The 27,539-nt window shown below is 46.2% G+C and overlaps 1 protein-coding gene and 1 non-coding gene across 4 annotated transcripts in view; one reads left to right on the top strand and one right to left on the bottom strand.

Moving 5' to 3' along the window:
* TAF12 (TATA-box binding protein associated factor 12) overlaps positions 1–19,723 on the bottom strand; it is a 102,660-nt gene extending 82,937 nt beyond the window's left edge. The window contains exons 1-2 of one of the 3 annotated variants that reach the window (XM_069756708.1): positions 19,660–19,694; positions 17,819–17,897 (exon numbers count right to left, since the gene is read on the bottom strand). In XM_069756708.1, the coding sequence (XP_069612809.1) occupies positions 17,819–17,887 (69 nt within the window). In that variant the 5' untranslated portion in view covers positions 17,888–17,897; positions 19,660–19,694. Of the gene's footprint in view, positions 1–17,818; positions 17,901–19,659 lie in introns of all 3 variants that reach the window. The other 2 variants (XM_069756706.1, XM_069756707.1) reach the window with 2 other exon arrangements.
* Positions 19,724–20,130: 407 nt separating this feature from the next.
* On the top strand, positions 20,131–20,260 carry LOC138673263 (U11 spliceosomal RNA). Its single transcript, XR_011319917.1, has one exon. It is a non-coding gene; the product is annotated as a U11 spliceosomal RNA (small nuclear RNA).
* The last annotated feature ends 7,279 nt before the right edge of the window (positions 20,261–27,539 follow it).

Genomic DNA, 27,539 nt, shown 5'->3' with positions numbered 1-27,539 from the left:
ACATCCAGGGTGTGAAACTTCTGTTCCTCAGGAGTGGAGGGGTCCCTAAAGAAGGTGGGGAGAAGTATTTCTTGTGATCTATGAAATTTTCCCGCTACCTTAGGGAGGTATGAGGTGTCTGGTTTTAAAATCAACCTATCCCGAAACGTCAGAAGGAAGGGTGGATCTATAGACAAGGCTTGAATGTCACTGACTCTCCTAGCAGAAGTTAGTGCTAATAAGAGGGCCGTTTAAGAGATAGGTGTTTTGGAGATGCTGTATCTATAGGCTCAAAAGGAGGTTCTGTTAGGGCATCTAGGATGAGGTTTAAATCCCAGGGAGGAATCCTGGGTATGTGAAAGGGAATAATCCATTCACAAGCTGTGATGAATCGGGACACCCATTTATTGCTTGCAACATTATGGCCATAGAGCGCTCCTAGCGCAGAGACGTGGACTTTTAATGTATTTACAGAAAGGCCTAATTCTTTTCCCTTTTGTAGAAATTCTAAGATGGGTCCTATCGGGGCTTCTGTAGAATCAGAAGTTGTATGGAATTGAAGGAATATCCTCCATATTTTAGTGTAAATCTTTGTGGTAGACTGTTTCCTGCTGTGCAGGAGTGTATCAAATAACCCTTATGAGAACCCTCTAGATTTTAGTATCTGCCTTTCAAATTCCAGGCCGTCAAGTGGAGGCTGTCCACTTGAATGTGGAAGAAAGGACCCTGAGAGAGTAGGTTGGGGATAGAGGGAAGGACTCAGGGGTCTGATATCGACATGGTTTGTAGCCACAAGAACCATGGTCTCTTAGGCCAGAATTGTGCTATTAATATTATCCTTGCCTTCTCCTCTCTGATCTTCCGAATGACTTGTGGCAGTAGTATTATTGGAGGGAAGGAGTATGTTAGATTGAATCGCCAAGGAACTTGAAGAGCGTCTAGAATGTCCAGATGGTCTGCCAAGGATAGGGAGGGAAATTTTCGTACTTGTTTGTTTTTTCTCGTGGCAAAAAGGTCTATCTGAGGATGACCCCATAGAGATGCTATTTCTTTGAAGATGCGATGATTTAGGCACCATTCCCCTTGTCATAATGTATATCGACTTAGGAAGTCCGCTTGCTGGAACAGATGTTTCTCGGCCAGGTTCAAGATTTTTCCTGCGGAAGATATCAGAGCATCTGATAGTACACCCTTGTTTGTTTAGATATGCCACTGATGTAGCGTTGTCTGACAAAATTCTGATATGCTTTCCTCAAAACTGTGGAAGAAAATGATGTAATGCATGATTTACTGCATTTAGCTCTTAAGTTAGATGAATGTTGGAATTCCTCTTTACTCCACATCCCTTGGCAGAAGCCAATTCCCATATATGCGCCCCATCCGCAGGGACTAGCATCAGTGGTTAAAGTATGGGATGGGGTTATTACCTATGGGGCATCACCTGCCAAATGGTTACTATCTAGCCACCATACCAGAGAAGCTAGGACTTCCTGGGATAAGGTTATATTCTTCTCAAGGTGACCAAGAAGCCGTCTTTCCTCTCGGAGACTCTGATGTTGCAGCATCCAGGTATGGTATGGTGCCCACTGGACAGCCGGGGTACAGGAAGGGATCCTAGCAAGGACATTGCTTCCCTCAGACATTTGTGGTTTGTCTATTGCGGCTCTAACCTTGTTTTTAATGAGCAATATCAACAGTAGACACTTTTGGCTTGTGGAGTCTAGATGGAATCCTAAAAACGCCTGGAGGGAAAGTGGGATCAGTCTGGACTTCTTGAAGTTGATGATCCAGCCTAGATCCTGTAAAGATGAGACAGTGTAAGTTAAACGTTTAGCACACTGGACGGCTGAATTCCCAACGACTAAAAAGTCATCAAGGTAAGGGACAATCAAGGTGTCTTTTTGACGGAGATAAGCCATCACCTTTAACATGATTTTGGTGAAGATTCTTGGTGCTGTGGAGATTCCAAAGGGCATGGCCATGTACTGGAAGTGACGGATCTGGCCTTCGAATGTCACTGCGAGCCTGAAGTATCTTTGGTATCTGTCATGGATAGGGAGATGGTAATATGCATCTTTTAGATCAATACCCCCATCATGCAATTTGGGAAAAGGAGCTTAATGATGGAGCTGACTGATTCCATTTTAAATTTATGATTCTGAATAAATGTATTAAGCTTTTCAAATTTATGATTGTTCTGAATGAACCATCGGGCTTGGGAATTAGGAATAAAGGAGAGTAAAAACCTCTACCTTCTTGCCCCTCTGGAACTTTAACTAAGACTCTTTTGGTTAATAGACTTTGATTTTTTATTTCAAGGGCTTTTTGTTGTATTGACAAATTGAGGGATGTTACGAAAAATGAGTCGTGGGGAATCTGAAGGAATTCTATTTTAATTCCTTCTCTGATAATATTCAAGATCCACGAGCTAGCTGTTATTTTTTCCCACTGTGGGAAGAATAATTTTAGTCTACCTCCTGCCGGGGGGGCCAGTTCTTTAGTACTTATTTTCTTTGCGGAAGGCAGGTCCTCTAAACATAGTACCCATCTGTTTTTCTTCCTTTGTGGCACATCTCGTTGTTCTTTCCGCTTGTCTTCTTTTACCAAATGGCCTCCTTTTAAATGTTCTCCTATAGAAAGGAATTGAGGGGTCAGGAAAAGCCTTTTTTCTTTCTTTTGCATTGACGAGTATGTCATCTAGGACTTTCCCAAAGAGAAACTCACCCTCACATGGGATAGCGCAGATCTTTGATGTCGACTGCGTGTCCCCTTTGCAACTCTACATCCACAAAGCCCGCCTGGCATTACTTACTAAACCCGTGGATCTTGCTGCTAGGCGTAGTGAGTCAGCTGACGCATCTGCCATAAAGGCTGCTGCCCCTCTAATTAAAGGAATAGCATCCCGCAGTTTGTCGAGACCCTCTGTTCAGTCTACTGGTCTAGTTGATCAATCCATATGAGCATTGATCTGGCGGTGCATGTACTAGCTACTGCTGGTTTAAATATGCCCGTAGATGCTTCCCGTGACCTTTTAAAGATGACTCTGCGGTGAACTGCGCATGCGCCTGTTAGCGCTTCCCCCACCGCTGGTACCTTGGCCTGTTTTTCCCCCGGACGTCCTATCCTCACTTCTGGGGCAGGAGCCTCTGCACTGGTCGGCGCACACGGAGACCCAGCTTCTCGCACCGGGCTGCGTCTCGGAACGCCGCTCTCACCCCTTCAGCGACTGCTGTGCCCTGTGATCTGCTCCATACCTCAGGATGCCGCTGGAGTAACGAGCACTCATTCCACACACCGACTGCGCGCCTCCTGAGAGAGACCGGGTGGCCCTCCCCGGACCCCACTGTATCCACCAGATGAGGAGGACACTGCCTCTGGACCGCAGCCTCTGCCATTCCCGCAGACACCGCACAGGTATCATGTAGGCTTGAGCGAAACGGGTCGGCCATTTTCAGAAGTCGCCGACTTTTGGCAAAGTCGGGTTTCATGAAACCCGACCCGACCCCTGTGTGGGGTTGGCCATGAGGTCGGCGATCTTCTGAATCTGGTATCGGAATTCCGATACCGAGTTCCGATATACTCACCCTCTGACGCGCCCTGCTTCTTTCCGGCAGCCTTCCTTCCTAAGAATCAGCGCTTGAAGGACCTTCGGTGACGTCGTGGCTTGTGATTGGTCGCGCGAGCGGTCACATGGGCGGTCGCACGACCAATCACAAGCCGCGACGTCATCTAAGGCCCTTCACGCGCTGATTCTAAGGAAGGAAGGCTGCCGGTTAGTACCAGGGCGCGTCAGAGGGTGAGTATAGCAATATTTTTTATTTTAATTCTTTATTTTATACTTAAACATGGATCCCAGGGCCTGAAGGAGAGTTTCCTCTCCTTCAGACCCTGGGAACCATTGGAAACCCAATGCACTGCATTGGGTTTCGTGTTTCGGCCGACCCAGACTTTTTTATAGGATCGGCCGATTTCACTCGACCCGACTTTTGAAAAAGTTGGGTTTCGTGAAACCCGATCCGATCCTATAAAAGTAAAAGTCGCTCAACCCTAGTGGCATGCATTGGCCCAGGTATGTCTTCTTGTAGGATAGTCCTGCGGTTCCCTTAGGAACAGGAAAACAACTGAGGAGGAGAGGCGGACCGCCCCCTTTTATTTTCTGTAGGTTTCCTGTTCCTATGGGGCGGATCCCTCTCTCCAGTGGGTGCAGTCTTGGAGAAGAGTAAAACAAATAAACTGTGGTTTATCACATCTTTGGGAAGCTGCGTTCAAATTCCCAAGCAACACCCAAACCTGATTACTGCCCTACCTGTTCAAAATTAAGAAATCACTTAAATAGGACCCGCTTGACAAAGAAGTGGACCAAAAGATCATCAAAGGCTAGACATCATGCTGAGATCCAAAGAAATTCTGGAACACATGAGAAAAAGTAATTTAGATCTGAAATGTTATAAAGCCATTTTTCAAGCTTTGGTGCTCCAGAAAATCACAGTGAGAGCCATTATCCAAAAATAGAGAAAACATGGAACATTGGTGAACCTTCCCAGGAGTGTCCGGCCAACCAAAATTACCCCAAGAGGGCAGCGACGACTCATCCAAGAGGTCACAAAAGACCCCACAAGAATATCCAAAGAACTACATGTCTCAGTTAAAGGGAACATGTCACCTCCAGGGCATTTTTAAGTAAAAGAGCCACCTTCAGCAGCACTAAGGCTGCATTCTGTAAAGGTTGTTCTAATGTTTAAAACGTTATAGTCCTCAGAATAAAGCGATGCAAAAATAATTATTTTTCCTATAAAAAGTTTATCGTATAAAAGCACCAAAACATAAAAAAAGGATATGAGGTATCGCTGTAATCGTACTGACCTGAAGAATAAAACTGCTTTATCAATTTTACCAAATGTGGAACGGTATAAACGCACCCCCCCAAAAAGAAATTCATGAATAGCTGGTTTTTGGTTATTCTGCCTCACAAAAATCGGAATAAAAAGCGATCAAAAAATGACACGTGCCCGAAAGTGTTACCAATAAAAACGTCAACTCGTCCCGCAAAAAACAACCTCACATAACTCTGTGGACCAAAATATTGAAAAATTATAGCTCTCAAAATGTGGAGACGCAAAAACTATTTTTTGCAATAAAAAGCGTCTTTTAGTCTGTGACGGCTGCCAATCACAAAAATCCGTTAAAAAACCTGCTATAAAAGTAAATCAAACCCCCCTTCATGACCCCCTTAGTTAGGGAAAAATAATAAAACAAAAAGGTATTTATTTCCATTTTCCCATTAGGGTTAGGGTTGGGGCTAGGGTTGGGGTTAGGGCTAAAGTTAAGGTTAGGGTTGGGGCATTGCGGTCTCGCGAGATGACGACGTAGCGGTCTCGCGAGATGAGGATGTAGCGGTCTCGCGAGATGACGTAGCGGTCTCACGAGACCGCACGTCATCATCTCGCGAAACCGCAATGCATGGAGCGGTCACCGGGGCGTCACGAGGAGCATCAGTAACCGCTTCGATCTGGGGGCCAACGGAGGGTGAGTATATAACTATTTTTTTAAATTATTAGATCTTTTTACTATTCATGCTGCATAGGCATGGTCACACAGGGTTTATAGCAGCGTTAACCGAGTGCGTTACACTGCGGTCAACACTGCCATTAACCCTGTGTGAGCACTGACTGGAGGGGAGTATGCGGGCGCTGGGCACTGACTGCGGGGAGGAAGGAGCGACCATTTTCTTCCGGACTGTGCCCGTCGCTGATTGGTCGTGGCTGTTTTGCCGTGGCCAATCAGCGACTTGGATTTCCATGACAGACAGAGGCCGCGACCAATGAATATCCATGACAGAAAGACAGAAGGACAGACAGAAAGACGGAAGTGACCCTTAGACAATTATATAGTAGATACCCCTCTGTCTTAGAAAGGCTACGATTTCTGCAATCAGTTATGTGAAGACCCTGGGAGCTGGGGCCAGACAAAAGGGAAGGCACTGGAATTGGCAGTTCCGATCTTGAATTCCTACCGCAATTCTGAGAGGAGGGCTGTACTGGCACCTGATAATAGGCCCTTTTCAGATCTAATGCGCACATAACTGCACCTTTATCAGGGGAATTGTTGACCTTATAGATTCCATCCTGAACCTCTTGTATTTTACCCAGAAATTCAACGGTTTTAGGTTTACTATAGTGCGAGCGCCATCTGAGGGTTTCCTGATAGTGAATCGGCTTGAGCAGTGGCCTTAGCCTTCCTCTGACCAAGGAACTGGTATTATTACAGCTGTGTCCACCAGTTCTGCTATGTCTGTGCACACAAGGGAACTGGCGGCCAGGGAATGAGGAGCTATGAGTCTTTCGGATGTGGCCCCTAAAATCTCTATAACGTACCTTTCCGCAATGGTTCTGCATCCGTTGGTCCTGGGTGATGTGTTGCCAATTCTCCGAGAACTATTTGAGCATCCCCCCTATGTGACTGGCGTCTTTGCCGCCTTGGTTCTGAGACTGATCCAAAAAGGAAGCCTCTACCTCTCCCCCCCTTTGGGTTAGCTCCACTTATTTCCCTTTGGTTCTTTAGTCCTGCCTCTGGGATGGCCTGGGTCTCTGAAATGATTTAAACCTCAGTTCTATCCTCAGGGAACCCCATCTTTTTATCCGACGCTTTCACCAGAATTTCATCTAGGGCCAGCCTGAATGCTCTCAGCTCGGAGAAGGGAATAGAGCATAACTTATTTTAGAGAGGAGTTATCCCCTGACCAATTCTTCATCTGAATGGACCTACGGAACACATTAGATGCAGAGCCGTTTCTGGTTGCGAACCTGACCGACTCGGTGGAAGCATCAACCATAAACCCCATGGCCAACTTCAATAAAGGGAAGGGACGCTGAGATGTCTTCCCTAAGCGTTGTGCTATTTAATGTCCCTCTAGTTGTCCAATCCACAAAAAAACATGGATCTAGCAATTGAGGTGGCAGCTATATTGGCCTTCATTATTGCCGCTGATGCTTCCCAAGCCCTCTTAAGAAGGTTATCCGCCTTCCTATCCATTGGCTGTGTCAAGTCTGAGGAGTCCTCAAAGGGTATCGAAGTCTTTTTGGCCACAAAAACATGAATCTTGGGGACTTCTTCCCACAGCTTAATATCTTCAGGTTCAAAGGGTAACCGTATCCTGAAATCCTGGGGTATTACCAGACGTTTCTCCACGTTTTCCCATTACTCTAGGATCATAGCCCGGATATGACAGTTCACTGGAAACACACATTGTTTTTTGGGATCTGAGACCCCTAAATATCTCGACCTCGATAGACCGTGTTCTTGGAGCTTCTTCCACCTGCATTGTGCTTCTGACTGCTTGAATACGCTCGTCAGTGCAGTGTCCTCCGAGGTAAAAGATATCTCTCACCTCCGTCCCAGACTCACAACTTCTCCTTCCTCATCCTGATCTCAACCTAAGAACTGGAGTTCTTCCTCTGATCTTAGCTCCATTTCCCAACATGGTCTCTAAGGCTACTTTCACACAAGCGTCGGTAGGGGGCCATCGCCATGCGTCGGCCCGACGTACCCACGCAAACTGCGAAAAAAAGAACAATGTGGGCAGCGCATGCAGTTTTACAACGCATCCGCTGCCCCATTGTAAGGTCCGGGGAGGAGGGGGCGGAGTTCCGGTCGCACATGCGCGGTCGGAAATGGCGGACTCAACGCACCCAAAAAAACGTTACATGGAACTTTTTTTGTACCGACGATCCGCCAAAACACGACGCATCTGTCGCATGACGGATGCGACACGTCGCAATGCGTCAATAATGAAAGTCTATGGAGAAAAAACGCATCCTGCGGGCAACTTTGCAGGATGCGTTTTTACTCCAAAATGACGCATTGCGACGTACGTCAAAAAACGCTAGTGTGAAAGTAGCCTTAGCTTTAGGGCCTGGGTTGGTAGTCTGGACTGGGGAGAGGTTAGAGATGGAGGCTGAGGCTATGTTCACACTTTGCGGATTTTGCTGCGGATCCGCAGCGGATTTGACCACTGCGTATCCGCAGCAGTTTCCCATGAGTTTACAGTACAATGTAAACCTATGGGAAACAAAAAACGCTGTGCACATGCTGCGGAAAAAAATGCGCAGAAACGCTGCGGATTACATTCCGCAGCATGTCACTTCTTTTCTGCGGATTTTCACCTGCTCCAATAGGAAACTGCAGATGAAAATCAGGATAAGAAACCGCAGTAAAAAACGAGATAAATCCGCAGTAAAAACCGCGACGGGTTTTCACTGCGGATTTTGGAATTCCGCTGCAGAAAAATCCACAGTGGAATAGACCTCTTCTCTTATCATGGACCACATATCTTTAAAATAAAGGCAAGCTGCTCGTCTCTATAATGTGCACACGTAGGAAATGTGGTGCAGAATTTTCTGCACTAAATCTGCATCTGCAGATTTGGTGCAGTTTCTGTGCAGTACAATGTAAATCAATATGAAAAAAAAATCTGTGCACATGGTGCAGAAAAATCTGCGCAGAAACGCTGCAGAACTGCACAAAAGAAGCGACGTGCACTTCTTTGAAATCTGCAGCGTTTCTGCGCAGATTTTTCTGCACCATGTACACAGCTTTTTTCTTTTCACATTGATTTACAATGTACTGTAAATCACAGTGCAGTTCTGCAGCAGAAAAATCTGCTGCAGTTCTGCACCATTTCTGCACTAAATCTGCATCGTGTGCACATACCCTAATTAATCTTAGTGGTGCAGTCTTCACAAAGCAGTTCCCCATAAGGCACTGGCAATTTCATATTACAAACAGCGCACCTTTTGGATTTCATAATGCCTTGCCCGACTTTTTAGGGCAAGGCCCTTTAGGGGTAGGGAGTGCCATTCTCAGGGATCCCTTAGAAGAAAGGGGAAGCATATTCAGGATCCTGCATAAACAGTGAGACCTGTGCAGACAACACTCACCATACATCACCCAACAAAAGTATTCAAAGACAGACCAAATAAAAAAAATGTAAAAAAAAAAACTTTATTAAAATTTAATAATACATGATTATACACAAAAAGAATTCTGAAAAGCAGCTACAAAAAAGTTGACAAAGAATCTTTATTAAAAACATACAAATAATAGCAAAATCAATGTGTGACGGGGACAAAAAAAAATGACAAACCATGAAGGCATGCAAAAAAGTCTTGTTGGTAAAATTCATATACATAAATGATATGGCAAAAAAAAGCTACTCCATAAGCAAAACAATGTGAGAAAATATGATACTGGTGCAAACAAAAATATTGGTGCAAAAATATAAATACCCAGTGATAAATTAATATAATATGATCAAAAAATGTCAAAAACTAGATATTGACAATCCATATGTAATAATATATTAATTTGAATGTGAACAATAATTATCACTCAAGTAAAAACCGTGCAAAATAAGAGGTAGCTAAGGTAAACAACCAAGTGGCCAGCCAAGAAGACCTATTTGCAGTTAAAAAATATTAATACATGGAGGTCACGTACCAGGCAGTCTGACACTCATCTGTCCCCTGCACACCACTACAACGCACGTTTCGCTGCCGCTTCGAGTTGTGTGCAGGGGACAGATGAGTGTCAGACTGCCTGGTACGTGACCTCCATGTATTAATATTTTTTAACTGCAAATAGGTCTTCTTGGCTGGCCACTTGGTTGTTTACCTTAGCTACCTCTTATTTTGCACGGTTTTACTTTTGAATGATATTATTGTTCACATTCAAATTAAATATATATTAATTAGATATGGATTGTCAATAGGTAGTGGGCGCACATTTTTTGATCATATTATATTAATTACCACCAGGTATGTATTTTTTTGCACCAATATTTTTGTTTGCACCAGTATCATTATATCTTCTCACATTTTTTTGCTTATGAAGTAGATTTTTTTTTTTTACCATATCATTTATGTATATGAATTTTACCAACAAGACATTTTTGCAGGCCTTCATGGTTTGTCTGGCATTTTTTTTGTCCGCGGTCACACATTGATTTTGTTATTTTTATGTTTTTAATAAAGATTCTTTGATGTCAACTTTTTTTTGTAGCTAATCATTCTGCTTTTCGGAATTCTTTTTCTGTATAATCATGTATTATTACATTTTAATAAAGTTTTTTACATATTTTATTTGGTCTGTCTTTGAATACTTTTGATGGGTGATATATTTTAGTATTTTGCTTTTTATGAACACATGTCATTTCTATATAGGCGTTTTACTTTTTTTAACACTCACTATACAGTCCTGCTCTCTGTCAGCTTCCTCCATCGCTATCTAGCCGCATGCAGTGTGAGCGCCAGAGACATATGTAATCCTTATATTACCTTGTCTTCAAAATTCCACGTTCCACCGTTGAATGCATGCCGAATCCAGAAGTCAGATGTCGGTGCATCGCGGATGTGTGCATGTCCCTCATTCTGCGCACGTACCCTGAAGATGCCGCACATCGCCAACCGAGAGCCCCCCTCTGGAGGGCAGCGGCTCTACCCAGGAGCTCATCCGCTCGGCTGGTCTCTGTGGCAGAGGAACCCCCATTCGGGGAGTGTCAGCCACAGGTTTTTTGACAGGGGGAGGAGAAGCTGAGCCGTACGATGCCCCTAAGCCCTGATCCGGTAAGCTCTGCTCCCCTCTCGTGTGTTTACAGCAAAATATCCTAAATAGTGTAAAAAAACTTGGTTTGAGTCAAAGATCATAGGTAGAGTTTAAGGGAAGGTGCCGCAATTTTGTTTTTGTATTAAAAATGATTGTTTATATAAACAATTATTTTTAATACAAAATTATTTTTTTTTAACTTTAATATCTTTTTTATTATTAATAATTTTTGCAGCCACTGGGCGCCGCCATTTTGCTTTGCAGCGGTGTAAGAGTCCCAGCACGACACTTACAGTCTGCAAATACGGCAGCCCTGGACATAGACATCTGCGGTCAGGAGCCGACCCCATACCTACCATTATAAGCTGCTCTCTGCTCTGATGTGGCCACGCTCCCTGGGCTGTCTCCACATCACAGCAGAGGCAGGAGATCGGCGCCATCTTGCTTCAGCCTACAGTGGAGTGTACCTGACTGTGAGCTCCACTGTGACTGAGAGCTGCGCTGTTGGAGGGGTAGCTCCATCTGTCTCCCCTCACACTGTCAGCGGCCGTTCCCTGTCCTCTGCTGCCTGGTGTGTGGCTATGATCTCTAGAATCGCTAGAGAGGGTGAAGTGCTGTGGTCTGATGTTCTCTTATCAGGAGCTGCAGAGAGGTAACAGAGGGGGATGGGGGAGGCTCTGTGCTGCTCCGGCCTCGCACTGTAGCTCCTCACAGGACATCAGACCGTGCATCTATCACTATATTGTGCTGAGCCATGTATCGAATCCTCTCCTGTGTAATACTGTCTGCTGGCCCGTGTATCTAATCCTCTCCTGTGTGATACTATGCTGAGCCATGCATCTAATCCTCTCCTGTGTGATACTGTCTGCTGAGCCTTGTATCTAATCCTATACTGTGTGATATTATGCTGAGCCGTGTATCTAATCCTCTCCTGTGTAATACTGTCTGCTGGCCCGTGTATCTAATCCTCTCCTGTGTGATACTATGCTGAGCCATGCATCTAATCCTCTCCTGTGTGATACTGTGCTGAGCCGTGTATCTAATCCTCTCCTGTGTAATACTGTCTGCTGGCCCGTGTATCTAATCCTCTCCTGTGTGATACTATGCTGAGCCATGCATCTAATCCTCTCCTGTGTGATACTATGCTGAGCCATGCATCTAATCCTATACTGTGTGATATGCTGAGCCATGCATCTAATCTTATACTGTGTGATACTATGATGAGCCATGTATCTAATCCTCTCCTGTGTAATACTGTCTGCTGGCCCGTGTATCTAATCCTTGTCTGTGTGATACTATGCTGAGCCATGTATCTAATCCTCTCCTGTGTAATACTGTCTGCTGGCCTGTGTATCTAATCCTCTCATGTGTGATACTATGCTGAGCCATGCATCTAATCCTATACTGTGTGATATTATGCTGAGCCGTGTATCTAATCCTCTCCTGTGTGATACTGTCTGCTGAGCCGTGTATCTAATCCTCTCTTGTGTGATACTGTCTGGTGAACCGTGTATCTAATCCACTCCTATGCACTCCTCTCCCCCCTGCATATCTGTCCCCATTGCACACACAACTCAATGCGTGCGATAACAGGAGCTGCGGGCGTCATGCTGTATTATGGCATTATGTGAGATCTATATGACGGTATTATGTGATCTGTATGGTGGTATTATGCTTGATCAGTATTGTGAGAATTATATGGTGGTATTGTGTGTGATCTATATGGCGGTATTATGTGAGAACACTGGCAGCATTATGTGTGATCTATATGGCGGTATGTGAGAATACTGGCAGCATTATGTGTGATCTATATGGCGGTATTATGTGAGAACACTATGGCAGTATTATGTGTGATCTATATGGCGGTATATGAGAACACTGGCAGTATTGTGTGATCTATATGGCGGTATGTGAGAATACTGGCAGTATTATGTGTGATCTATATGGCGGTATTATGTGAGAAAACTATGGCAGTATTATGTGATCTATATGGCAGTATTATGTGAGAACTCTATGGCAGTATTATCTTCAGAAAGTGGACTCATTCTATGGTGGTTCTGGCTGAGCACCTGCACACGGGTCTGGGGTAAGGCTACTTTCACACTGGTGTTTTTTTAATACGTCGCAATGCGTCGTTTAGGGGAAAAAACGCATCCTGCAAAGTTGTTTGCAGGATGCGTTTTTGCCCCCATAGAGTAACATTACCGACGCATTGCAACGTATTGACACACGTCGCAACCGTCGTGCGACGGTTGCGCCGTGTTGTGGCTGACCGCCGGGAGCAAAAAACGTTAAATGTAACGTTTTTTGCTGCCAACGCACTGCGCCGGGCTGAATCCGACGCTAGTGTGAAAGTAGCCTAATAGAGGGGGCAGCATGACCTCCAGTTAGGTGTAGTCAGGGGAAGGCTGGTGAGGTAGCTGAAGAGAGGGGTCTCATTTTTATCGTTACTATATGGCTACATTTCCTTCCCAGCGTCACCCCGGACTGCGCCTGTCGCCTCGCTTTCACACATTGCCAGGACAGGATGGGGAAGACAAGATCTGAGGAGGGGAATGGGGTCTGCATGCAAAGTCTGGATCAGACCAGGCCATCAATCCGCAGAAATTTTTCCTGGATTTCTGTGGAGCAGACGGTCCATCCATGTGTATAAAAGACAGCGCTCTATGTACAATCCCTGGCTGCTCCGCGCACCAAACAGGGGGCCCCCCATAGACTAGCACACTGCTCTCCTGAAATACTCTGTGCTGCTGTCACCCTGCTCCCTCCACCACATATCTCCCAGAATCCTTGCTGCCTGCCATCCTTGGTGACTGTCTACTTGTCAGTATAAGGCTGCTTTCACACTAGCGTCGGTACGGGCCCGTCGCAGTGCGTCGGGCCGACGTACTGACGCATGCTGTGAAAGAAATGTCCGACGTGGGCAGCGGAAGCAGTCTTACGACGCTTCCGCTGCCCCATTGTTAGGTCTGGGGAAGATGGGGCGGAGTTTCAGCCGTGCATGGGCGGTCGAAAATGGCGGACTCGACACACAAACAAACGTTACATGTAACTTTTTTTGTGGCGGCGGTCCACCAAAACATGACGCAACCGTCGCACGACAGTTGCGACGTGTCGCAATGCGTCGGTAATGTTAGTCTATGGGGAAAAAAAATGTATCCTGCAGACAACTTTGCAGGATGTGTTTTTTCTCCTGAACGACGCATTGCAATGTACAGCCAACAACGCTAGTGTGAAAGTAGCCTAAGGCTGCGGTCCACTATCAGTATTTGGTCAGTATTTTACCTCAGTATTTGTAAGCCAAAACCAGGAGTGGGTGATAAATACAGAAGTGGTGCATATGTTTCTATTATACTTTTCCTCTATTTGTTCCACTCCTGGTTTTGGCTTACAAATACTGAGGTAAAATACTGACCAAATACTGATAGTGTGACGGCAGCCATACTCTGCAGTCACCAACAAAATGGCTGCTCATTGGGTTCCTGAATATCATCCTCTCTAATCCCTTAGCAAACACCCAGAAGGGGAGGATAGGAGGCATCACACATCAGCAGACTCCGCCCATAATTACTGCAGTGCTGTAATGTGAGCTATTTCTACACTAGGTTTTTCTGAAATTTCAGCAGCTGCTCCCCCTAGTGTTTAAAAGTGGAAATTCTAAAACTTTTCAAATTATTTTTCATATTTTACTAAATTATAAACAAATGATAATTTTTTAAGAAATGTAATCATTAATTCTTTACATTTTTACAATTTCTGAAAAATGTTTTTTTTTTTTTTATGGCACCTTCCCTTTAAGCGAATGTTTAGAATCGATCTTCGAATCTGAATTTGCCATATTCGTTCCATATTGGTACCCTATCTGTGCTGAGTTTGTGTTTGACGATAGTTTCCACAACATATTTGCTCATTTCTACTCCCATTGACTCCAATGACGTTCGGCTGCGTTTGGCGAATATTGCGAAAGATATTTGCCGCCAGTCAATCGGAACCGAAATTTGAAAAATTCGCTTAACTCTAATCACAGGTCCAACAGCAAGACAATGACCCAAAGCACACATCAAAACGTACATAGGAATAGTTGAAAAAGAAAAAAAACTGACTTAAAATGGCCAGCAATGAGCCCTGACCTCAATCCCATTGAAAATGTTTGGGGTGAACTGAAATCTGCCATTGGGAAAAAGAATCCTGCAAGCATTCAAGAGCTTGAACAAACTGCAGAGGAAGAGTGGGAGAAAATACCAGCTGCACATGCTGTTTATTCTTTGAAACTGCAACATGTAAGCTGAAAAACAAGGTTTTATTTTTGTATTACTTTGGACCACTAATTAAAAAATCTTGAGGATATAACGTTGCTACATTACCATTGTACAGTCTATGAAATTAGTGAAAGGGGTGCAAATAATGGTGACCAGCACTGTACATCTTGAGCAGAACTAACACAGAGGTTGAGAGAAAGAACATCATACAAACAGTAAAATGTGGTGGTAGTGTGATGGTCTGGGGCAGATTTCCTGCTTCAGGACCTGAAAGACTTGCTGTGGTAATTGGAACCATGAATTCTGCTGTCTACCAAAAAAATTGGGAAGAAGAATGTCTGGCCATCTATTTGTGACCTCAAGCTGAAGCGCCCCTGGGTTATGCAGCCGGACAATGATCCAAAACACACCAGCAGGCCCACCCCTGAATGGCTTATGAAAAACAAAATTAAGACTTTGGAGTGGTCTAGTCAAAGTCTTGACTTTAATCCAATTGAAATGCTGGGACGGGACCTTAAAAAGGCTGTTCATGCTGAGAAACCCTCCAATGTGCCTGAATTACAATTCTGCAAGGATGAGTGGGCCAAAATGCCTTCAGAGTGTTGTAAAAGCCTCATTGCTAGTTATTGCAAACGCTCAACTGCAGTTGTTGCTACTAAGTGTGGCCCAACCAGTTATTAGGTTTAGGGGGCAGTCACTTCACACAGGGTTCTGTAGGTTTGGATTTTTTTTTTTTCCTATAAAAGAATGTCATTTAAAAACTACATTACTTGTGTTATCTTTGCCTAATATTTAAAGTTGGTGATCAAAAAAATGCAAATCACTCACTTGTCCAGCTCAAGCAAATATTGAATGGAAGAGATGAAAATAGAATAAAATCTTGTCCTTTATTAGTGCACCATAAAAACAAGCTGACGCGTTTCAGGCAGTTCTGCCTTTACTCAGAGCATGATGAAAAACAAATTACAACACTAATATATATATATATATATATATATATATATATATATATATATATATATATATATATATATATATATATATATATATATATATATATATATATATATATATATATATATATATATATATATATATAAAGGCACATAACAAAAGGCTACAGCCAGTCACAATACATGTCAATTAACCATATATCAAAAACACCTGAGTACCCATTGGACAAAGACGCACACCCCGTCCAACCTGAGTGTTATACAAATGTTATAGCCACTAATTCTATATACAATATTGCAAACACAAATTGAAAGAATACAAAAATACCCTTCGCCAATATATACATATATAAATATGTAAATATATAAAATGCCCCCACATATATACATAAAGCACATATATTTATTATATTTATACATGAAAACATCACTTAATAAAACTAAGTGACAAGTGGACAAGTGAGTGATTTGCATTTTCACCTGGGAGTCGGCCGGCAGGAACTTGGTGGTGATCCGTGCTCTGCACATGTCTATTGAGATTTGGACTCTAACACGTCTGGTTGGGTGAGCTGATGAAATCCTGGTATTTGCATGATCAGAAAAACGTAAGTATGACAAACATGCAAAAGAATAGGAAATCAGGAAGGGGGCAAACACTTTTTCACACAACAGTATCTGTGATGTAGAAATACTTGGCACTCGTATAGGTGTGATCAAGAACTTATTTATTGAATGTAGAAATTCCAGAAATAAATTAGACGTTTCGGTCAATACCTGACTTTCAGACAGTCATCTGGAGATAGAGGAGATCTGTGTGGGAGTCTGCAGTGTCCACTACTAAAGGTACCGTCACACAACGATATCGTTAACTATATCGTTGCTTTTTGTGACGTAGCAACGATATCGTTAACTAAATCGTTATGTGTGACAGCGACCAACGATCAGGCCCCTGCTGGGAGATCGTTGATCGCTGGGGAAAGTCCAGAACTTTATTTTGTCGCTGGACTCCTGCTGACATCGCTGAATCGGCGTGTGTGACGCCGATCCAGCGATGTCTTCACTTGTAACCAGGGTAAACATCGGGTTACTAAGCGCAGGGCCGCGCTTAGTAACCCGATGTTTACCCTGGTTACCAGCGTAAACGTAAAAAAAACCAAACACTACATACTTACCTTCCGTGTCTGTCCCCAGCGCTCTGCTTCCCTGCACTGTCAGCGCCAGCCAGCCGGAAAGCACAGCGGTGACGTCACCGCTCTACTTTCCGGCTGGCCGGCGCTCACAGCCAGCGCAGGGAAGCAGAGCGCCAGGGACAGACACGGAAGGTAAGTATGTAGTGTTTGGGTTTTTTTACGTTTACGCTGGTAACCAGGGTAAACATCGGGTTACTAAGCGCGGCCCTGCACTTAGTAACCCGATGTTTACCCTTGTTACCGGGGACTTCGGCATCGTTGGTCGCTGGAGAGCTGTCTGTGTGACAGCTCTCCAGCGACGCTGCAGCGATCTACATCGTTGTCGGTATCGCTGCAGCGTCGCTTAGTGTGACGGTACCTTAAGACAGGGGCATTTCCTCCACAGATCTCCTCACCCTCTAATTACACTGGCATTTTTATGGATCTGATCCCCACTAACTTCTACTGGGGTCCATCAGGCCACTTTTTTTCTCAGGGGGAGGTAAAGAAACTATGTAAATGATGCTATTCTGACAGGACAGATCTTTAATGCAGGGAGCTCTCCAAATTATAGCTTGAAAAGTCAATAGAATAACTCCTGAAAATGGCAATCATCAACTCAGGCTGAAGATGACAGTGGAGCTGAACTACATAGAGCAGCACTGCTGATAGCTGCAACTTCACACCCTTGGCCTGGGACTCGGCTGACATTGCTGCCGTGATGGGATACACCATTGTAAAGCCCGTATGTTTTTAGTAAGCACACATGACAGCACTATGGTGGTTAATAAGGCTGTACAGCGTAGAGATACCAGGTATCACTAGCCAGTGGGCTCATGCTCACACGCTTCTTACTTACAGCCAGCTGAGCATCTAGCTCTGTAATGACATCGCACACGGCGGTGGGACCGCTGAGCACACACGTCATGGCCGCCAGCCTTCTGTGGACAATAACATCATGAGTGGTGTACAGAGCGACGTGTGAGCAAGAGAGACACAGGGGCAGCGGGAAAAGCGCGGCTACACTGCAGCACACCGGACCATGAGGAGTCTGTGGCAGAGCTGGAGCGGCCACCATGCCACAGGCAGAGGTCTCATCAGTTACTGCACATAGCAGCTCCCATGGTGGCACACTGGAGGACCCGTATGGGACACGACACGGCGGCCCACCCATACACGTTAAGAGGCGAGTCCCGGACACACAGAGACCTACACTGTCGCACACCGGACCATGAGGAGTCTGTGGCAGAGCTGGAGCGGCCACCATGCCACAGGCAGAGGTCTCATCCATTACTGCACATAGCAGCTCCCATGGTGGCACACTGGAGGACCCGTATGGGACACGACACGGCGGCCCACCCATACACGTTAAGAGGCGAGTCCCGGACACACAGAGACCTACACTGTCGCACACCGGACCATGAGGAGTCTGTGGCAGAGCTGGAGCGGCCACCATGCCACAGGCAGAGGTCTCATCAGTTACTGCACATAGCAGCTCCCATGGTGGCACACTGGAGGACCCGTATGGGACACGGCGGCCCACCCATACACGTGACGAGGCGAGTCCCGGACACACAGAGACCTACACTGTCGCACACCGGACCATGAGGAGTCTGTGGCAGAGCTGGAGCGGCCACCATGCCACAGGCAGAGGTCTCATCCATTACTGCACATAGCAGCTCCCATGGTGGCACACTGGAGGACCCGTATGGGACACGGCGGCCCACCCATACACGTGAAGAGGCGAGTCCCGGACACACAGAGACCTACACTGTCGCACACCGGACCATGAGGAGTCTGTGGCAGAGCTGGAGCGGCCACCATTGCCACAGGCAGAGGTCTCATCCATTACTGCACATAGCAGCTCCCATGGTGGCACACTGGAGGACCCGTATGGGACACGGCGGCCCACCCATACACGTGACGAGGCGAGTCCGGACACACAGAGACCTACACTGTCGCACACCGGACCATGAGGAGTCTGTGGCAGAGCTGGAGCGGCCACCATGCCACAGGCAGAGGTCTCATCCATTACTGCACATAGCAGCTCCCATGGTGGCACACTGGAGGACCCGTATGGGATACGGCGGCCCACCCATACACGTGACGAGGCGAGTCCCGGACACACAGAGACCTACACTGTCGCACACCGGACCATGAGGAGTCTGTGGCAGAGCTGGAGCGGCCACCATTGCCACAGGCAGAGGTCTCATCCATTACTGCACATAGCAGCTCCCATGGTGGCACACTGGAGGACCCGTATGGGACACGGCGGCCCACCCATACACGTGACGAGGCGAGTCCGGACACACAGAGACCTACACTGTAGCAGGTCTGGACCGGGCAGAGTCGGGCCGGTGACAAAGGTCGGCTCCCTGCACGGACAGCACTCGGACACACAATACGGACGTGTGACCGCTCCGTCACTGCTCACACACGGAAGTTATGCCTCGGCTGACAGCCGTAAACAATAGCTTGCCCACAAATCTGCTCGGGCCACTCCGCTGCAGCAACACCCGCCATTCTCCTCCATACACGTAACTTTCTTCCCTGACAGAGGACCGCGACAGGAGAACTACTGTACCCAGCAGCACCACCCCCACCCATCACACACTACAGGGTCGCGAGAAAAAGCCGTTACGGCAGAACGACCACCGCCACATCCGTGCCAGACATAAACATGGACCTCCGAGTACTCACCACAACTCCGCTTTTTTAACCGACCGGAACTTACGTCACGAGCTCGCCTATTTACGCATGCGTGAAGAAAATTTAGCGAGGCACTTTTTTGTTGTTGTTCTTTAAATAACTTTATTTAGACTTTGCTGTTTCTGAGGGCGTACACGCTTCCCACATCCACGTAAGCATATAATTTACATCTTATTACCACAATCCAATCAGAAACGATAGCCAAGACGTAATAATCTGAGTGACGTAACCAGGTTCCCATGATGCTTAAGAATTTGCATATATTTGAATAGCAATCATAAGGCACAGTAGCACATTAGTTATAGCAGAAGAAGTTATTACAATCGCCTGTATATTTCCACATCACTGCACAGCATATGGCTGCTACACCACACAGCATACAACATAGCAAACAAAGTGCGGTCGCCACAAGCTACACGGTGAGGGCATGGATGCTGGTATGTAGGCGGCGGGGACAGCAGGTAAAAGGGCTTGTGCCGTGCATGGCACATCACTGTCCAGAGGGATAGTGGTGCGGAATCACAATCAAGAGATTTCGAAAGCACAATTTTTATAACTTGGACTGCCTGCGATCGCGACTCCGGGCGTCCTGACTATTTGGTAACAAAAACAGAAGAAAACTATGAGGAGCTAAGAGTTTATGTACTGTATAATGGTACTGAACTAAGGCTAGTTTCACGTTTGCATCAGAATATGCAGCGCTTAATCCGCATCTGCAAGTGCTGGAAGAAACGCATAGAAATGCGTAAAATCGCAGCGTTTTTTAGACGCGTGCTGTTTAACCCCTTAGGCTACGTTCACATTAGCGTTCCGCTAATGTGCGTCGCTGTTGCGTCGGCGACGCAGCGGCGACGCGCCCCTATGTTTAACATGGGGGACGCGTGTGTTTTTTTTGTCGCGTTTTCCGACACGTGCGTCGGACGCAAGAAAATGCAACAAGTTGCATTTTTCGTGCGTCTGATTTTCGTCGCAAAATGCAGCGTTTTTGCGTGCGTTTGCGCGTGTTTTTTTGTGCGTCGTGCGTTGCGTCGCCGTTGCGTCCCCGACGCACCGGCGCGCAACGCTAATGTGAACGTAGCCTTAACGACCGCCGATACGCCTTTTAACGGCGGCAGTTAAGGGTACTTAACCCCTTAGTGACAGAGCCAATTTGGTACTTAATGACCGAGCCAATTTTTGCAATTCTGACCACTGTCACTTTATGAGGTTATAACTCTGGAACGCTTCAACGGATCCCGCTGATTCTGAGAATGTTTTTTCGTGACATATTGTACTTCATGCTAGTGGTAACATTTCTTCGATATTACTTGCGATTATTTATGAAAAAAACAGAAATATGGCGAAAATTTTTAAAATTTTGCAATTTTCAAACTTTGTATTTTTATGCCCTTAAATCAGAGAGATATGTCATGAAATATAGTTAATAAATAACATTTCCCACATGTCTACTTTACATCAGCACAATTTTGGAAACAAAATTTTTTTTTGTTAGGGAGTTATAAGGGTTAAAAGTTGACCAGCAATTTCTCATTTTTACAACACCATTTTTTTTTAGGGACCACATCACATTTGAAGTCATTTTGAGGGATCTATATGATAGAAAATAATGAAGTGTGACACCATTCTAAAAACTACACCCCTCAAGGTTCTCAAAACCACATTCAAGAAGTTTATTAACCCTTTACGTGCTTCACAGGAACTGAAACAATGTGGAAGGAAAAAATGAACATTTAACTTTTTTTTGCAAACATCTTAATTCAGAACCATTTTTTTTATTTTCACAAGTGTAAAAACAGAAATGTAACCATAAATTTTGTTATGCAATTTCTCCTGAATACGCCAATACCCCATATGTGGGGGTAAACCACTGTTAGGGCGCACCGCAGAACTTAGAAGTGAAGGAGCGCCGTTTGACTTTTTCAATGCAGAATTGGCTGGAATTGAGATCGGACACCATGTCACATTTAGAGAGCCCATGATGTGCCTAAACAGTGGAAACTCCCCACAAGTGACACCATTTTGGAAACTAGACCCCTTAAGGAACTTATCTAGATGTGTGGTGAGTACTTTGAACCCCCAAGTGCTTCACAGAAGTTTATAACGTAGAGCCGTGAAAATAAAAAATCGCTTTTGTTTACACAAAAATGATCTTTTCGCCCACAAATTCTTATTTTCACAAGGGTAACAGGAGAAATTAGACCACAAAAGTTGTTGAGCAATTTCTCCTGAGTACGCTGATACCCAATATGTGGGGGTAAACAACTGTTAGGGCGCACCGCAGAGCTTGGAAGAGAAGGAGTGCCGTTTTACTTTTTCAATGTAGAATTGGCTGGAATTGAGATTGGACGCCATGTCGCGTTTGGAGAGCCCCTGATGTGCCTAAACAGTGGAAACCCCCCACAAGTGACACCATTTTGGAAACTAGACCCCTTAAGGAACTTATCTAGATGTGTGGCGAGCACTTTGAACCCCCATGTGCTTCACAGAAGTTTATAACGTAGAGCCGTGAAAAAAAAAATTGCATTTTTCCTACAAAAATGATCTTTTTGCCCACAAATTTTTATTTTCACAAGGGTAACAGGAGAAATTAGACCACTAAAGTTGTTGTGCAATTTCTCCTGAGTACGTCGATACCCAATATGTGGGGGTAAACCACTGTTTGGGCGCACCGCAGAGCTTGGAAGAGAAAGAGTGCCGTTTTACTTTTTCAATGTAGAATTGGCTGGAATTGAGATCGGACGCCATGTCGCGTTTGGAGAGCCCCTGATGTGCCTAAACAGTAGAAATCCCCCACAAGTGACCCCATTTTGGAAACTAGACCCCCCATGGAACTTATCTAGATGTGTGGTGAGAACCTTGAATGCCCAAGTGCTTCACAGAAGTTTATAATGCAGAGCCGTGAAAATAAAAAATATTTTTTTTTTCCACAAAAAAGATTTTTTAGCCACCAAATTTTTATTTTCACAAGGGTAACAAGAGAAATTGGACCCCAAAAGTTGTTGTGCAATTTGTCCTGAGTACGCTGATGCACCATATGTGGGGGTAAACCACTGTTTGGGCGCACGGCAGAGCTCGGAAGGGAAGGAGCACCTTTTTGGAATGCAGACTTTGATAGAATGGTCTGTGGGCATTATGTTGCGATTGCAGAGCCCCTGATGTACCTAAACTGTAGTAACCCCCCACAAGTGACCCCATTTTGGAAACTAGACCCCCCAAGGAACTTATCTAGATGTGTGGTGAGAACTTTGAATGCCCAAGTGCTTCACAGAAGTTTAGAATGCAGAGTCGTGAAAATAAAAAATATTATTTTTTTCACAAAAAAGATTTTGTAGCCCCCAAGTTTTTATTTTCACAAGGGTAACAAGAGAAATTGGACCCCAGAAGTTGTTGTCCAATTTATCCCGAGTACGCTGATGCCCCATATGTGGGGGTAACCCACTGTTTGGGCGCACGGCAGAGCTCAGAAGGGAGGGAGCACCATTTGACTTTTTGAGCGCAAAATTGGCTGTCGTATTTGGAGACCCCCTGATGTACCTAAACAGTGGAAACCCCCCAATTCTAGCTCCAACCCTAACCCCAACACACCCCTAACCCTAATCCCAACCTCATCCATAATCCTAATCACTAACCCTAACCATAATCACAACCCTTACCCCAAAACAACCCTAATGTCAACCCTAACCATAACCCTAATCAAAACCCTAAATCCAACACACCCCTAATCCTAACCTCAAACCTAACCCTAATCCCAATACACCCCTAATCACAACCCTAACCTTAACCCTAATCCCAAACCTAACCCTAATCCCAAGCGTAACCCTAATGCCAACCCTAACTCTAATACCAACCCTAATCCAAACCCTAACCCTAATCCAAACCCTAACCCTAATCCCAGCTCTAACCCTAACTTTAGCCCCAACCCTAGCCCTAACTTTAGCCCCAACCCTAACCCTAGCCCTAGGGCTACTTTCACACTTGCGTCGTTTGGCATTCCGTCACAATCCGTCGTTTTGGACAAGAAACGGATCCTGCAAATGTGCCCGCAGGATGCGTTTTTTGCCCATAGACTTGTATTGCCGACGGATCGTGACGGATGGCCACACGTCGCGTCCGTCGTGCACTGGATCAGTTGTGTTTTGGCGGAGCGTCGGCACAAAAAAAGTTCAATGAAACGTTTTTTTGTACGTCGCATCCGCCATTTCTGACCGCGCATGCGTGGCCGTAACTCCGCCCCCTCCTCCCCAGGACATAGATTGGGCAGCGGATGTGTTGAAAAACTACAGCTGCTGCCCACGTTCTGCACAATTTTCACAACGTGCGTCGGTATGTCGGGCCGACGCATTGCGACGGCCCCGTACCGACGTAAGTGTGAAAGAAGCCTAACCCTAAGTTTAGCCCCAACCCTAACCCTAAATTTAGCCCCAACCCTAACCCTAAATTTAGCCCCAACCCTAACCCTAAATTTAGCCCCAACCCTAGCCCTAACCCTAGCCCTACCCCTAACCTAACCCTACCCCTAACCCTAACCTAACCCTACCCCTACCCCTAACCTAACCCTAACCTACCCCTAACCTAACCCTACCCCTAACCCTAACCCTACCCCTAACCCTACCCCTAACCTAACCCTAACCCTAACCTAACCCTACCCCTAACCCTACCCCTAACCCTAACCCTACCCCTAACCCTACCTCTAACCCTACCCCTAACCCTACCCCTAACCCTAACCTAACCCTACCCCTACCCCTAACCTAACCCTACCCCTAACCCTACCCCTACCCCTAACCCTAACCCTACCCCTAACCCTAATTTTAGCCCCAACTGCTGTTCTCCTGCCGGCCGGCAGATGGAGACAGATGGCGGGCGCACTGGGCATGCGTCCGCCATGTTCTGCTGCCGGCGGCCAGGAGGAGCAGCAAGAGGATCCAGGGACCTAGGTGAGTATGCTAGGGTCCCCGAATCCCCCTATTTTTCTGTCCTCTGATGTGCGATCACATCAGAGGACAGAGAATTACACTTTACTTTTTTTTTTGCGGTCGCCGGTAAACAGTTAATTACCGGCGATCGCAAAACAGGGGTCGGTAATACCGACCCCGATCATGCTCTTTGGGGTCTCGGCTACCACCGGCAGCCGAGACCCCAAAGATTCTCCCGGTGCCGACCGGCGGGCGCACTGCGCATGCGCCCGCCATTTTGAAGATGGCGGCGCCCACCGGGAGACACGAGGAGCATCGGGGGAGCTAGGTGAGTATTGGGGGGCCACCTGGGACCCCTTTTCTCTGTCCTCCGATGTGCGATCACATCGGAGGACAGAGAAATTAAAAAGAGATCGCTTTTTTTTTTTTTTTTTTGCGATCGCCGGTAAACGGTTAATTACCGGCGATCGCAAATGCGGGGTGGGTTAAAAACCCCCCGAATCATGTTCTCTGGGGTCTCGGCTACCCTCGGACCCCGGAGAAAATCGGCCTCTGGGGGGCGCTATGGACTTTTTCCACAGCGCCGTTAATTAACGGCGCTGTGGTTTAAGTACCCTTAGCGGCCGCCGTTAAAAGGCGTATCGGCGGTCGCTAAGGGGTTAAACCACAAAAAGAAAAGAAAATAGCGCCCCCCCAGAGTTGAACTTTCTCTGGGGTCTCGGTTGCCGGGGGTAGCCGAGACCCCAGAGAACATTTTTCGGGTCGGTTTTTACCGACCCCGCTTTTGCGATCGCCGGTAATTAACCGTTTACCGGCGATCGCAGAAAAAAAAAACGTGATTTCCCTTTTAATTTCTCTGTCCTCCGATGTGATCGCACATCAGAGGACAGAGAAAAGGGGTCCCAGATAGCCCCCCGATACTCACCTGTCTCCCCCGGTGTTCCTCGTAGCTCCCGATGGGCGCCGCCATCTTTTTCCGGCAAAAAAATGCACTGCGCCCGCCGGCCGGCACCGGGAGGATCTTTGGGGTCTCAGCTGCCTGGGGTAGCCGAGACCCCAAAGCACATGATCGGGGTCGGTTTTACCGACCCCTGTTTTGTGATCGCCGGTAATTAACTGTTTACCGGCGACCGCAAAAAAAAAAAAAGCGATGTGTAATTCTCTGTCCTCTGATGTGATCGCACATCAGAGGACAGAGAAATAGGGGGCTTCGGGGACCCTTTTATACTCACCAGAGTCCCTGGGTCCTCCTGTTTCTCTTGGCCGCCGGCGTCTTTTTTGAGAAATAAAATGGCGGGCGCATGTGCAGTGCGCCCGCCATCTGCCGGTCGGCAGGAGAAGAGCACTTAGGGCTAAAATTAGGGTTAGGGTTGGGGCTAAATTTAGGGTTAGAGTTGGGGCTAAATTTAGGGTTATGGTTGGGGCTAAATTTAGGGTTAGGATTGGGGCTAAATTTAGGGTTAGGATTGGGGCTAAATTTAGGGTTAGGGTTGGGGCTAAATATAGGGTTAGGGTTGGGGCTAAATTTAGGGTTAGGGTTGGGGCTAAATTTAGGGTTGGGGCTAAATTTAGGGTTAGGGCTAAATTTAGGGTTAGGGTTGGGGCTAAATATAGGGTTAGGGTTGGGGCTAAATTTAGGGTTAGGCTTCTTTCACACTTACGTCGGTACGGGGCCGTCGCAATGTGTCGGCCCGACATACCGACGCACGTTGTGAAAATTGTGCACAACATGGGCAGCGGATGAAGTTTTTCAATGCATCCGCTGGCCAATATATGTCCTGGGACGGAGTTACGGCCACGCATGCGCGGTCGGAAATGGCGGACGCGACGTACAAAAAAACGTTACATTGAACGTTTTTTTGTGCCGACGGTCCGCCAAAACACAACTGATCCAGTGCACGACGGACGCGACATGTGGCCATCCAGCGCAATCCGTTGCCAATACAAGTCTATGGGCACATTTGCAGGATCCGTTTTTTGTCCAAAACGACGGATTGCGACGGATGCCAAACGACGCAAGTGTGAAAGGGCTAGAGTTAGGGTTGGGGCTAAAGTTAGGGCTAGGGTTAGGGTTGGAGCTAGGGTTAGGGTTAGGGCTAGGGTTGGGGCTAAAGTTAGGGCTAGGGTTGCGGCTAACATTAGGATTAGAGTTGGGATTAGGGTTAGGGTTTGGATTAGGGTTGGTATTAGGGTTGGCATTAGGGTTACGCTTGGGATTAGGGGTAGGTTTGGGGTTAGGGTTTGGATTAGGGTTGGTATTTGTTATGACCTGGTGGTTAGGAGCACCCGGAATGACCTGATAGTTAAACCTCATACAGGACGAGCTCAGGGATGTGGGAGCTCTGCTGACCGTAAGCCCTAATCCTATCACACACACTAGAAATAGCCGTGGAGCGTTCCTGACTCTCCCTAGACGCCTCTTCACAGCACTAAGAACTATCTAGCCCTAGAGATGGAAAATAAAGCCTACCTTGCCTCAGAGAAATTCCCCAAAGGTAAAGGAAGCCCCCCACATATATTGACTGTGAGTAAAGATGAATGTCACAAACGCAGAAATTAAACAGGTTTCAGCAAAGGGAGGCCAGACTTACTAAATAGACAGAGGATAGGAAAGGTAACTTTGCGATCAGCACAAAAACCTACAAAAGACCACGCAGAGTGTGCAAAAAAGACCTCCGCACCGACTCACGGTGCGGAGGGGCCAGTCTGCATCCCAGAGCTTCCAGCTAGCAAGACAATATCATGAAAACCAGCTGGACAAGAAAACAATGAACAAATAATGACTATCAGGAACTTAGCTTCTGCAGGAGAAGGCAGGTCACCAGAGAGATCCAGGAGCGAACTGAACCAATGCAAAAACATTGACAGCTGGCATGGAGTAACGATCTGAGAGGAGTTAAATAGCGCAGTCAACCAAAGGATAAACCACGTCACCTGTGTAAGGAACCTCAGAAGCAG

Source organism: Ranitomeya imitator, chromosome 3, assembly GCF_032444005.1.
Source record: "Ranitomeya imitator isolate aRanImi1 chromosome 3, aRanImi1.pri, whole genome shotgun sequence".
Lineage (NCBI taxonomy): Eukaryota > Metazoa > Chordata > Amphibia > Anura > Dendrobatidae > Ranitomeya > Ranitomeya imitator.
The sequence above is the reverse complement of the archived record's forward strand: the minus strand, read 5'-3'. Positions and strand labels throughout refer to the sequence as shown.